General features: G+C 42.4%; 1 protein-coding gene across 4 annotated transcripts; it reads left to right on the top strand.

The window, feature by feature from the left end:
* Positions 1 to 210: 210 nt before the first annotated feature.
* Positions 211 to 7,277, top strand: LOC308408542 (uncharacterized protein). Of its 4 annotated transcripts, XR_013973796.1 has the most exons (6): positions 211 to 560; positions 1,618 to 1,705; positions 2,426 to 2,583; positions 3,009 to 3,066; positions 4,005 to 6,309; positions 7,109 to 7,277. XR_013973796.1 is itself a non-coding variant. In XM_080900874.1 (5 exons), the coding sequence occupies exon 5, from the start codon at positions 4,564 to 4,566 to the stop codon at positions 5,551 to 5,553; it is 990 nt and encodes a 329-aa protein (XP_080757000.1). In that variant the 5' UTR covers positions 211 to 560; positions 1,618 to 1,698; positions 2,426 to 2,583; positions 3,009 to 3,066; positions 4,005 to 4,563; the 3' UTR covers positions 5,554 to 6,727. The 4 variants fall into 4 exon arrangements, 3 of the variants coding, with proteins under 3 accessions (XP_080757000.1, XP_080756999.1, XP_080756998.1); XM_080900874.1 differs by lacking the exon at positions 7,109 to 7,277 and having other exon boundaries at positions 1,618 to 1,698; positions 4,005 to 6,727; XM_080900873.1 differs by lacking the exon at positions 7,109 to 7,277 and having other exon boundaries at positions 3,012 to 3,066; positions 4,005 to 6,727.
* The last annotated feature ends 7,040 nt before the right edge of the window (positions 7,278 to 14,317 follow it).

The following is a 14,317-nucleotide window of genomic DNA, read 5'->3' as shown; positions in this document are numbered from 1 at the left end:
ATCTCTCTCATTACCCCTTATTACCTTACACTCATGCCTTTGCCTTTCACCACTTCAAAACGAAGCCTACTTCAATATTACCTTCATACGCTCTCTTTGCTTTTGGCTTTCCTCATGCTGTGTACTCACCTTTGCTAAGTACATGTGAACAGATCTTGAATAAAAAAAACAAAACAAAACACACTTTTCTTTTCTGTTTTATTGAAAGCACTTTACAGAAAGTGTAATTGTTTGTAATGAAGAAAGAAGTAGGTAGGTTTCCATGTGTAATTAGTGTGTTATTGCAGAAGAAGCTTAATGTGTACTTTGGAAAAACGATGAGAAAAAAAGGTGGCCGAAGAAGAAATGATAAATGTCCTTTTTTTTCAAGCCTTCTCTCAGCCGGCAGTTTCAGTGCCACGGCCCTCGCTTGGGGGGTGGGGAGACGTGCCCCCCAAGGAGACCTGCTAGATTGTTCAGAAGGTTGTTCTCATCCATCCAGATGGAGGATCACTAACAGGAGCGTGGAAGACTCCAGAATCCACTCTGGCTGGAATCCGGTGGATATGCAGTGTGTACAGGTACAGGACCATTTAAACGGACAGCATTTATAGAATGACTATTAAAAGTCAGCGAGTGTCAGTAATGTTAATGTGGTTATGTTAGTAATACACCGAGTGCTAATATAAGAGCTTTAAGATGCATTTGTAGATATTATTACGTGTTTTACCGTCTTTATGGTGCTAGCTTAAGTTACGGTGTAAACGTTAGCTTATATTGGAGGAAAGCTGTTACTGGTTAAACGATGTTAGCACAGAAATATTAGCTTCTGTCATGACTGATGTAGTTACTAGTTAATAAAGTTTTCAGTAAAGTGATTAATCGCAGCCACAGGTTGACAGCAAATATCTCGATTAGCTTCAGTGCATCTGTAATAAATATGTGCAAGTTTCAGTGCTTCGTTTAAACTGTATGATACTTATACTGACCCAGGGTCAGTGTAAAATACAATCCTAGCTGTGTGAACAAAGCCACTGTAAATTTAATCCTGCATGACAAACCTCAGGATGCAGATTATTATTACTCTTTCCTGCTGGCACACCTGAGAGTCAGCTAGAAACTTATAGTGACGTGGACATCATGCAAAGACTGCCAGACTCTGTAATACTGCAAATGATCAGTGACTCAGGTTGACACTAAACTTCAAACGGTACCTCTGTGTGCTGAACATCTAGGATTGAGTCAGGCTGCATTGACTGTGGGACTTTAATGTGTTAAAAGCAGGTTGAAGACGGCTCAGAAACATTTGAAGATTAAAATTTAGCATTATGGCTGCTGGTGGTTTGTAATATCTACTCAGCTGTATTTTTGTTACTAATTTATGTTTGTTGTTGTTTAACACAGATTTCAGAAGAGCAAATATGCTTAATAGTTTAACTAGATTTCATTTGTCAGTGTTTGACTGCTGAGTCACCGGAAGAACTCATTTCATTCATTCTCCATATGATGTTAATTTACAGAAATGTTTCACAGGAACTGATTTCTCCCAAAGGTTGAACTAGTGTGTTTCCATAGATTACCTCTGTATGAATGTACTTCTTAAATGAAGGCAAGTGTTTGTCCTTTTTTGTTCCTCAGGTACAGTACGTGATATCAAGGGCAGGTGGTCAACACTGGGGACAAGAAGCAGACATACTTCCAAGAGGGAGCTGCAGTGAGGTCAGAGGTCAGAATCTGAAACAGCTCAGGTTTATATTTTAGAGGTTATAAAAAATCAAAATGTATTTATAAAGAAACCTTTAAATAATAGTCATAATTATGATTATTATAAGAAATATCAAACATTTAAGTGGATTTTCTGTTACACATATTGTGTTAGCCCTGCGATAAACTGGCAGCCTGTCTTTGTCCTGTATCAGCTGGGATAGGCTTCATCCTCCCGCAACCTTGAATTGGATACATTTTATTCCAATTACGTAATCTGATCATTTACAAACTCAAGGTATCTAATCAAAATGTAAGTAATAATTATAAAATGGGAAAGCAGAAATAAGTGTGACATAAATGTAAATGTGTGAGCTGACATAGAGCTACATGCAGTCTGAAAAACCTTTGTTGTCAAGTTTGCAGGTATATCAGCACGAGACATTCTTACATAGAAGAGACATTAAAGTCTCTAACTCAGTGAAGCATTATTGGTCCCGTCTGTTTGGATAAATATAGTAAGTTGATGTATGTCCATTTATTGACACATTTTCTTAAGTGCTTATCCAGTTCAGGATCACAGTGGAGCTGCAGCTGGATATGTTCACTAAATAAACCTTACAAAAGTTAACAATAAACCTGCATCCATGTACGTTGTTGTCCACAGGATGAGAAAATCAAACTGGAACACTGTGGAACATGTTAATAAATGTTTGTGTGTTTATGCCTGTGTCTTTCACAGGAGGCGCTGGAAGGTTTCCCTAATAGTTCCTGGTGAATCAAAGCAGAACCATAAAGGTTGCTGGACTGCATGATGGCCTTACCCCTGAGCAGTCATCCTGTTAAAGGATGAACCAGTTAGAAGCTGTTTTCAAAGTAGCTGAGCAGATTTCATCTCAAGTAAGCGATTAACTGTTTGTTCGTCTGTTCCGCCACTTAAAGAGCATTTAAGGACGTCTTTTGAGTGTCCAGTTGAATTAATTCTACTGGCTCTCATGGTCATTTGTTATTATAGTCATATTTTTCATGTTCATCCAGCTATTTAGTAAATTCTATCTATTTAGTAATATCCGTCAGCTATAAAATGTAATATAAATATAAAAATATCTAAATATCTCCTGCCCTTTATGTTTTAATGATGTAAGTCTGTTATCGTGTTACATTAGCATTCCTCACATATCAATGAGATGCTGTACAGTACAATCCTACTGACACAGCAGAGGGATAACGACAGCTATTCAACATCGTTACACGACACATTCGAGCTGCATGACGCAGACAAAGTGACTAAATCATCTTTTTGTGGTTTATTGTCTTCAAACCAGCAGACAAAGCCGATGGCAGAAGATGTCAGAGAAGAACTTCAGGCCGTGGACTGAAAAGGTATTTTTTTCTTGTTATCAAAAGACATTTGGAGTGGCAGCTTCTACAACTGGTTGTGCTAAAGTAAAGCTTACAGTCTAAGAAATCACAGTGTTGATATTCAGCACAAAGAGAAAAGCTCACTTGTTTGAATTTATTTACAATCATAGTTTTATAAATTCTGACTGTAAACAGCTTTTACAGCTTTGATATTGTTTGACACTCGATATCAGGTGATAGGGTTTAATTTAAAGGTTTCTGTGTCCCAATGAGCCATTTACACTGATCAGTGTCAGTTTAACTGTAACACATTCATTATTTAGATTCAACAAAGAAATAACTGAATGTAAAAAATGGCAGCCCTCAGGCAGGTTTATAGAGATACATGCATGCATTATGAAATTTATGTATCCCAGATAATTGTTATTCATCTAGTCATGGCAGACCTACCTCTTCCTCCCAAGTTAACTGCAACCCAAAATAACTAGTGGGGCTATTTACACACTCACAACCAGTGTGGGGTAAAAAGAGCCACCAAAAAACTGTCAGCCACAGATGTGCTAGAAGAGTTAGAAGCTCTACTTATGGAGAAACTTTCTAAGTCTAACAGGGGACAGGAACTCCTGCCCAAGTAACATGATATAAGCCCACATACAGCCCAGCCATAAAGTGAACCAAGTTAAAGACAGCATGGGACCAAATGCATGTAACCAGCCTGCACCCACCTGACATTTCTTCCTCCTGAATTAAATGAATGAAGGGATGAAAGTTAAATGACTACAAACCTAAAGCCACTAGTTCCCACACTGGAGCTCCCTGACACTGTGTGTTAACTGTATTTAGCTTGTATCAACAGTTGTAACAGGCTAAGCCACCTGAGACACTGCATTGAATTTGTTCCTGTCTTACTGGTTTCAGCTGACTGGTTTCAACTCAGATATTCTGCTTTTTCCTTTCAGTAGATCAAAGCAGCTCGTGCTCCTTCTGCTTCCAATTTAGAAGAAGAAGAAGAAGGCGAAGGCTTCAGCGAAGTGGCGTTCATGGTCTCAGTGAACAGTCACGGTCACACACTGCATGTGGTTTTAAAAGCAACATGTCTGTTCACCACAACAATGGAGATGTGTAATATTAGTGCAGCTATGGTTTGTTCTTGAACATCAGTTCTGTTTTCTACTTTGATCACTCAGACCAAAAAAGTGTTGTTTTCAGATTCTTTCTTTTAAATCTATAAAGCACCTGTTCATTTTTTTTATTACAATTAGTTTCACATAAATGTTAGTGTTTCCTTTTATGATCTTTTAATGCTTACACTACACTGTACATGAAATCAAACCTAATAATGAGGCAGATAACATTCCTGTTACGATCCAGACTAGTGGTCTTACTGGGGCCGGTGAACAGGACTGTAAGCTTGCCATTGTGCCAGTTAAAGTAAAATCAAAGAGAGGTCAAAGAATAGTGGAAACGTATGCCTTTCTGGACCAAGGGAGTTCAGCATCCTTTTGTACAGCGGGTCTTATGGACAAGCTGAATATTGCTGGGAGGAGGACAAAGATTCTCCTGCGCACCATGGGACAGGAGAAAGTGGTGGACAGTTTCATTGTACCTGAACTTGAAGTTGCTGGATTGGACAGTGACATGTACTGTGATATGCCTAACCTCTTCACTCAGCATAAAATGCCTGTAGATATTGGTAACATCCCAAATCAACAGGACCTGGTTGACTGGCCACATTTGAAGCATGTTCATTTGCCAGAAATTAAGGCCAATGTTGAGCTTTTGATTGGCATGAATATGCCCAGAGCTCTAGAACCTTTGGAGGTCATCCGGAGTGTAGGTGATGGACCCTTTGCCATTAGGACTGTGCTCGGCTGGACTGTGAATGGGCCACTTAATCGAGAATGCTGTGGAAGGCCAGGATGTTTGGCAACAGTTACCGCCAACAGAGTTTCTGCTGTCACACTGGACAAGCTATGGAAACAGCAGTTCAAGATGGATTTTCCTGAGAGCAGCAATGATGAACAGATGGGGCTGTCAAAGGAAGACTTGAAGTTCCTGGAATTGGCCAGCAAGATGGTGACTTTGGAGGATTGGCACTACAGCATTGCCCTGCCACTAAAAGACCGAGACATAAGAATGCCTGACAACTGTGCAATTGAGCAACGAGCCTTAGGTTTGAAGAAAAGGTTCATCAGAGATAAAGACTTTCATAAAGACTACACTGCCTTCATGACAGATCTTATATCTAGAGGATATGCAAAGAGAGTCCCAGTCACAGAATTAGAGCGCCAGAAATGGGGAAGGATTAAACGTAACTTTGTTCCTGGAGATGTGGTCCTTATAGTGGATGATTCTGCACCTCGTGGTTCTTGGCTCATTGGGAGAGTCACCGGAGCTGCACCAGATGAAAGGGGGCTTGTGCGTCAGGTCTGGATTAAGACCCCAACCAGCCATGTGTGCAGACCCATCACAAAGATATGCCTTCTTCAGGAGGCCTCTGACCCATGACTATGACATTTTTGACACAGTGTGACATAACTAACTTTGAATTGACTTTAATGTTATGAGATGTACATCAGACTGACTATATTTAGGCTAAGTGCTGGTAACCTCTGGCCTATGACTGACTGACCATGTGCAGACAGAAGAAAAGAAGAGAAGACATGAGAAAATAACTTTGGTGGACTTTTGAGTATGTTATGTTGTCTCACTGGGTGTCTGTGATATGATGAAGTGTGTGTTGTGAGTTATGGTGTTGGATGTGTAATTATTACTGTAAAAATGTAATAATTAGGGGCCGGAATGTTGTGGATAGGCGTAGCTTTGGGTCACGTGGTGTCAGTAATAGTGATTGCTATATCACCTGTTCACGGCCCGAGGGAAATTTTGTGAATGAGTGGGTGATGGGGGAAGTCGACTTTTGCTGACCGCTCAAGCGTCCCAAGGCGTTCCCAGGCCAGCCGAGAGATATAATCTCTCCAGCGTGTCCTGGGTCTGCCCCGGGGCCTGCTCCCGGTGGGACATGCCTGGAACACCTCACCCAGGAGGCGCCCAGGGGGCATCCTTGTCAGATGCCCGAACCACCTCAGCTGGCTCCTTTCGATGTGGAGCAGCAGCTGCTCTACTCTGAGCCCCTCCCGGACGGCCGAACTTCTCACCCTATCTCTAAGGGAGAGGCCAGCCACCCTTCGGAGGAAGCTCATTTCTGCCGCTTGTATACGCGATCTCGTTCTTTCGGTCACTACCCACAGCTCGTGGCCATAGGTGAGGGTAGGGATTGTAACATTGTAAACATAATACAATTTTACATTATGTTACTGTCAGAGTCGGACGGTGCCCCGACCGGTCGACCTGTGTGTGTGTGTTTTTTTGTTCTCCTCTCTCGCTCCGCTTTTTCTCCGCTGCGATTGTTACCTCCGACCCGTAAGTGCTGCCACTCTGAGCTGCCTAATAAGCCTGGACGCGATCGAGACGGAGAGACGGAAGGGGACACTTCACTGATTCTAGGGAGTTTTGTGGACACACGAGGGGGGACGGGGAGAGGAGCACTGAAGGGACTTGCACTGTGGATAACTGTGGATTGATTTTGGCTTCACTGTAAATAAAGACACTGTTCAACTTAAACGAGAGGTCCGCGTCTAGGTTCGCTAACTCACCACCCTTAACAGCTACAATTTAACATCATGTAAAATTGTAACATCATGTTTACAATGTTACAATTTGTAAATTGTAACATTGTAAACATAATGTTACAATTTTATATGATGTTAAACTGTAACATAATGTAAAATTGTAACATTATGTTTACAATGTTACAATTTTACATTATGTTAAATTGTTACATAATGTAAAATTGTAACATTATGTTTACAATGTTACAATTTGTAAATTGTAACATTGTAAACATAATGTTACAATTTTATATGATGTTAAACTGTAACATAATGTAAAATTGTAACATTATGTTTACAATGTTACAATTTTACATTATGTTAAATTGTAACATAATGCTTAACAGATAATGGTTATCCTCTTTTTATATCATACATCATTGTCTCTGTAGGAGGGTCTGGAGCACTCCCTGCTGAGCCGCTGGGCTCAGTACCTTGCAGGCAGGTCCGACGATGACTTCATCATCTCACCTGAGCTCAAAATTCTGGTGCGTGAAGGCGTCCCTCGGGAGTATCGGCAGAGAGTGTGGCGCTGTTTGGTCCGAGCCAGAACTTTGACAAGCCAAGAGTGCCACACGCAACGCTATCAGCAGGTACAGCTGTAGAGAGAGAGAGAGTGCTTTATCCGCACCTGAGCACAGGTGGCTCCTCCTTCTTCCTGTTGGGAATGCTGGCGAGCACTCAGTAATCCTGTTCTGTTTCCAGCTGTGTGAGAAGAGTCGGACAGCTCCTAATCCTGCCTCCAGGCAGGTCCAGCTGGACCTTCACCGAACCCTGACGACCAATCAGCACTTCTCCTCGCCGTCCAGCCCCGCCCTCCAGCCCTGCCCTCCAGCAGCTCCGCCGCATCCTTCTGGCCTTCTCCGGGCATAACCCTGCCATTGGCTACTGCCAGGTACTCAACAGGTCAGAACAAAAGTATAAATTTTATATCTGAGTTCTTATGTGGACCCGCCTTCCAGGCAGAACCTCACCTTCCATCAATGTCCACAGGTTAGCGGCCCTCGCTCTGCTGGTCCTCCAAAGTGACGAAGACGCCTTCTGGTGTCTGGTGGCAGTGGTGGAAGCCATCATGCCTCAGGACTACTACACCAAGAATCTGGTGGCCTCTCAGGTCAGCAGACACACTCACCTGCTTGCCTGCTGTGATCTGTTTTAGTGATCAGTGAGGCTGATCTCTGTGAGTCTTTGTGCTCAGGCGGACCAGCGCGTGCTGAAGGACTTCATGGCGGAGAAGCTTCCTCGCCTGGCATCTCACTTTGAGGATCACAACATTGACGTGTCTCTGGTCACCTTCAACTGGTTCCTGGTGGTTTTTGTGGAGAGTCTGCCCAGCGACATCCTGATGCCTCTGTGGGACGCCTTCCTGTATGAGGGTACCAAGGTACCATACACCCGAACACACCATGACAGAAATGCAGACAACACTTGAATGCACCACAGTAGTGTCCATGGAAACAAAAATGATTTTGTTTTCACCTTTAGATGTCTTTATTTACATTTTAGGAGTAATAAGACATTGTTTACTAAGCATGGGGAACTGTCATGTGACATGAAATAGGAGTGGGAAAGCAGATCATTCTAGTAACGACCTCACAGTCTACCACAAGCAGCGTAAATCCAGACGATGAGCGGGACAATGGCTTTGGGCTTGTTTCTGCAATGTGACAAATGCAGCACAGCTTTTACATCGTTTGTCTCAGGAAATAAAATCACAGTTCAGACACAGAAATATATACCACACAGGGATAAATGCTGACAACAGCTTCAGCCACGTAGATCCAACCCAAAAGTTTAATTTAAACTTAAAGCTCAACTACCAAGTAAGTTAATATTATCTGGCAACTGAGGAACCAAGTGGCTTATTGGAAATCGATCAGAGCTGTAATGAGTAAAGGGCCCAACTGCACCACAACTGAAAGAGTAATTTTATGACTCACCTCCTCAAAGTTTCCAATTAATTGTGTGGCGTGAGTGTCCTGTTATGAAATGCGTGTCTGTGCTGCAGGTGATCTTCAGATACACTCTGGCTCTGTTCAAATACAAAGAGGACGACATCCTGAAGATTCACGACAGCGTGGAGATCTACCAGTACCTACGCTTCTTCACAAAGACCGTCTCCAATGCCAGGTACGCACTCGCCTCCACCCGCCTTAATCTACGAGCTGTTACACTCTCAGAAGTGTAGCGGATGTAGCTGTTGAATCTTTGAGCTTCAAACCCTTTTTACTGAAATTTTGTGAGAAGTTTAAATTTCCCTGATCACAGTAACAACGATTTAAAGATTTTTAAGTATCTGCAGCTCTCGGATACATGTGGTCCAGTCAGTCCAGTATTTCCTGCTCAAACTGCAGTACCTGAAGTATCAAGCAGCATAAAACAGAAACACTCAAGCTGATCAGTTTCCAGTTCCTCTGTGTTGGTGATCGAGTCCTTTCCACCTGCGTGTGTCCATGCAGGAAGCTGACCAGCATCGCCTTCAACGACATGAACCCATTCCCCAGCCCGCTGCTGAGGAACCGGCGAGTGCTCCACCTGGAGCGCCTGCAGGCGGAGCTGCGTGAGCTGGAGGAGCAGCACAAGGAGGTCATCACCGAGAGCGTCGTACGGAAAGACAAAGAGCTCGACGTCATGGTGAGCGAGGACGACGAGGACCTCTGATCACACGGGACGCTTCAGCTGCTCACTTCGAGACGACGATGAGTTTTCCATGAGTTCAAGAGAATTTTACTAAACCGGCTGTTAACTGGTTTCCTTCACACCAAACACAGGATTGTGTCAGGTTCACCATCTCTACTAACACTACAAGGAAACAGACGCATACAGATTTAACTGCATCACATCTCTGAAACAAGCTTGCAGTAAACAAATGTGTACTGTGTTCACGTGTGTAATAAGTCAGGCTGCAGAAATGTGCAGATGTATTTCAGTGAATTCATTTGGATTAATATGTGATAGCTTATTTATTTCATTGCATCTTTTGCTTTATACCTAAAAATGCGTGACATTTCTAAATGTAGTCACATCCCTATGAAACATGGTTGATTATCAGCTGTAGTCACAGCTGGTGATAAAGTAATTAAAATGTCCAGCTATTCAAAAATAGGGCATTCTGCACAATGAGTACTTTTTGGTACTTGAAGTATTTTGATGCTGATGCTTCAGGGCATTGTGCTGCATTGTCGAAGCTCTCTGGGCTTCCGGTTAGAATGACCTCACAGTGTTTTATTTTGATCTGGTGTAAAGTGCATTGTGCAGAAATGACAGCATGATAGTCACATGATAAAACTGACTTTTCTTTTTTTTTTAAATTTTACTGGGTGTGCATCTTGTTCAAATGTCTTTTTCAGCATTTGTACATAAATATTCTGTATATAAATATTTGATTTTCATTTATTTTACAGAGTCCTTTATTTTGTTTCACAAATATGACATTCATGTCAAATGACATCTGCAGACTTTATAATGACCAGCAGGGGGCAGTGTATTGCAGTCTATGAGAACATTTACTGAGACCTGTTTCATGCACTAGTTTCATGTCTCATTGAATCCAACATGATGTTGATTTTGTAAATTAAGGTCACATCTTCATCACATCTAATTTCAAAACACTGATCAATTAAAAAAAAATGAATTCCATACCAATTGCAGGAATAAAATAGGAATAAATAACAAACGAGAAATACATACAAAACAAGAGAAAGGCACACATGAGAGAACAGGTCACATGACAGCACAGCATTATCTACCCACAATTTGAACTAAATAACAGATAGCACAGGCAATGAAAACAAACGGAAATCAGAATAAATTTAAAAACTTTTATTGATGTTAACTTGAAGTGCTGAATTAGCCCTGTTGTCAGTTCAAATCACTTCAATCTATAGCGCACTTTAAGGTCTTTAGACCTTAAAAAGTAATACACTGCAAGGTAAGCTTGCAGCATCTTACTTTAAGGTCAACTGTGAAACTTTGTGGAAAGCCTGAGACAAGTTGATGAGTCAGTGAAGCGCACTTCCTTCTGATGACGGCTATACTGAGGTGAGTTTTTAAGCATATCCTGAACTTTATTCATTATTAGACTTCTGACACCTGGCAAATAAACTCTCGTGCGATATGAGAACATAACAGCAAAAAGCCAGTAGCTGGTACATGAATGGATAAAAATTGGATCCCTCTTAGATTGAATTGGTTGCCCTCTTATATTACGTTGTTTTGAACCTAACCGCATCCACTGAATTAATGCAGTTTTCAGGACAGTAAAAACAGAGAACTCTGATATACACAATTTCTGATTGCTGATAGTGTTTCTTAATGCAAAATGGGCTTCCATTTAAAATGCAATTGCTTTATGTTCGATCTTTAGCGAAGAAGGGTCATTTTTGATTCTGTGGACAAGGGATGCAAATGGAATGTGAAGGCAACAGGTAGTAGGGTGAATTAGGGTTTCGTGTGGTCTTCAGTGCATGAATTTTATTGCCACTTTATTTCAACTTTTTATTAATGTACTCAAAAGAAAAACAAGAACCACAAAGGAGATTCTTGTGATTCTTGTTTGTGCTATCTGTTTGTGAAAGAAAGCACATTTTACCACATCATACTGTGTTTGCTGCCATTTATTTTACTCGTCCTGCCTGAGTGTCTGGGCTGCGTTTGTCTGTGCACCTTTGTTCTGGCCTTCTGCTGATGGGTTTCACATGCTGGGCTTTCCCTCTTGGTCCACACCCAGCAGCCTGCTGCTGACCACACACAGCCTACAAACTGATCCATCCATGCATGCATGGCCTGGTTATTGTTGAGTTATCACCTCCAGCTCCTTGCTCATAACCAGGTAGATACTGGGCTGGGCCTGATCTCTGAGCTCAATAACAATGACAAAAATGCCAAACACTTTACTCTTCATGGTAAAAAATGTTTATAATACAGTAAAAACTGGATGTAGCCAAAATCAGTGTTTTATATACAGTGTAAGTGAACAACATTGCTACACTGCTGGTGTTTGATTGATAGAGGCTTTCTTTATAAGAACTATGATATCATTTCTTTTGCTGATTAACAGTTTTTATATAATTTTTATATCATATATAGCTTTCAAGAAGCCAAAGATCACTGGACGAAAAGACTACAGACCTGTGGCTCTGACATCTGGTCAGGAAGTCTTTTGAGCGCCTGGTTCTCTCCTATCTTAAGACCCTCACGGCCCCCCTCCTGGACCCCCTGCAGTTTGCATACAGAGCCAACAGGTCTGTAGACGATGCCATCAACATGGCCCTACACTTTGTCCTGCAGAATCTATGCTAGGATCCTGTTTGTGGACTTCAGCTCTACCTTCAACACCATCCTTTCAGACCTTCTTCAAGGATTGCTTTCCCAGATGAATGTGCCTGATCCCATCTGCCGGTGGATCACTGACTTCCTGACGGACAGGAAGCAACCAGTGAGGCTGGGGAAGAATGTCTTGGACTCCCGGACCATCAGCACGAGCTCCCCTCAGGGCTGTGTTCTTTCTTCTATGCCCTTCTCCCTGTACACCAACTGCCGCACCTCCAACCACCAGTCTGTCAAATTAATTAAGCTTGCAGATGACACCACCATTATTGGACTCCTCTCAGACGGGGATAAGTCTGCCTACAGGATGGAGGCTGAACATCTGGTGTCCTGATGCAGCCGCAACAACCAGGTGCTGAATAAGTGTTATTTTCATTTACCACTGGCCCAAGTACATTTTTATTGGCTTGTGAACAAAGCTGTAGTTTTTGTATTTTTAAATATTAACGCAATTTAATTGAGACATTATTTATATTATTTCACTTTCAATGTGAAAAATGCTGTAAAAACGTTGAAACTAATGGTCACCCCTGTTCGCTGCAATGTAAAATAGTACAACTGCTGTCAGCCTTCATTAAGTTGCATCATTTAAACATTTGCATATTTTTATTCAACTTCTGCAGGATGCTTTGATGAAAGACTCCCTTTTCCCAAGTAGAGGCTTTACTAGAGGTCACAGGAACAGCGCTGCTGTTTTGGATGCGGAAAAATGTTGTCTTTCACTCTACCTGAGCTCAGTGTCCCAGTAAGGGCTCCGCCTCATTGTAGCTGACGCTGAAATGTTTGTGTGGGTTGCCATGACAACACCAGAAGTGCATCTGAGATCGTGTCCAAATTCATGGGCTGCATCCTCCTGAGGACTCGGTGTTCTGACAAAACGTCTTACTTTGGCAAAACGTCCTACCGTAAGTAGTTCATGCGTTCTCGGCGGCTCTAGTGACCCTCGAACTCTCGGCTAGCTATCGAGGTGGTGGATAACATACGTCTCCCCCACAAGAGCACGAACCTACAACTTTTCTACTACTGGTTTTACAAGGCGTACACGGTAAAAACATTATGCTGTTATTTGTTAAGCACTTGTGCATCTTGTGAAAAGAAATAAGTGGCTGAGATGGATGTCATATGTGCTATTGATATTATTTTACTCGTTTCTAGTTTTCACGGTGCTCCATGATTGTGAGAGGAATAAAAAAGAATTGTGGACATCAGTACGAAGCATGGATTCTTTTGACCAGAGTAGATACACTGGTCCCTTGAATATACTAATCTTTTTGAGGTGGGTGACTGTTCCTGTGTATTTACAGAAACAATGGTTGTGATAACCTCAGCTGTTTCAGAGGGTGACTGTTCGTTGCTTTGCGCACTTTTAAATCTGTATACAATGGTTTGTTCCCTTTTTGTGTTCTGAGGTTTAAACAAAGATGTACTAGATGTATTATACCGGTCCCTCGAATCTACAAATCTTTTAGATGTGGATGACTGTTCATTTTCATCTGGAATTGCCCACCCCTGTTCTACATGCTTCTGAGGGAAACCTCACACTGAAGATTGGCAAGATGGCGCCGGTGTGTGTGGCTGCTCGTCTGTCACTGCCAAGTTTGTTCCTGTTTATGTTATTTTTAATTTGTGTCATTCATGAAACAAAGTCTCTGCTGAGGTATGATCGCCAGACACTATTGGACCTCAAACCTGTGGTCCAAAATATTGTGTCCTTTGGAGCTGGTGGGCAGCAACCCCTGCCCCCATTTGCATCGGAAACCCCGGGTTACCTGTACCGGGTTCCCACGCTACCTTCCCGGCGAAAGCGTCCTCGTCGCCGGGGTAAACGAAGCGGTCGCCTGGTGAAGCTAAAGGTTTACCTAAAGAATTATTCTGCTGTTTTCCGACCAGTGCATGGATTCTTGCCAAGGCTGTTTGCGTCTCGGCGTTTTCTGGATCCTGTTGATACCTGTTTGGTGCCTGTGGTCGGCTTTGATGATGATGCTCCTCGGCCTCGCTGCCCATACCCTCCCAGGCTAAACCTCCGCTGTCAACATTATCGGAATCTGAGATCGCTGCGGTGGGTTTCTGGACCTCCTGAACCCCGAGCGCCAACTCCAGCTCCAGCTAGGATTGGCCTGGTGAACGCCAGATCACTTTTAAACAAAACTTTTATTCTTCGGGACTTCTTCAGTTCCCGTGATCTGGATTTTCTGTGTGTGACTGAGACGTGGCTGAGTGTTGGTGAGTCCAGTGTTCTATCTGAACTTTTACCTGTGGATTGTTGCTATTTT

Source organism: Rhamphochromis sp. 'chilingali', assembly GCF_963969265.1.
Source record: "Rhamphochromis sp. 'chilingali' genome assembly, chromosome: 13".
In the NCBI taxonomy this organism is placed as follows: Eukaryota; Metazoa; Chordata; class Actinopteri; order Cichliformes; family Cichlidae; genus Rhamphochromis; species Rhamphochromis sp. 'chilingali'.
Note: the sequence above shows the minus strand (reverse complement) of the source record. Positions and strands in the feature narration are given on the sequence as shown.

Coding starts and splice junctions, on each gene's coding strand:
- LOC308408542 (XM_080900874.1), top strand. CDS start 4,564: ATGGACAAGCTGAATATTGCTGGGAGGAGGACAAAGATTCTCCTGCGC.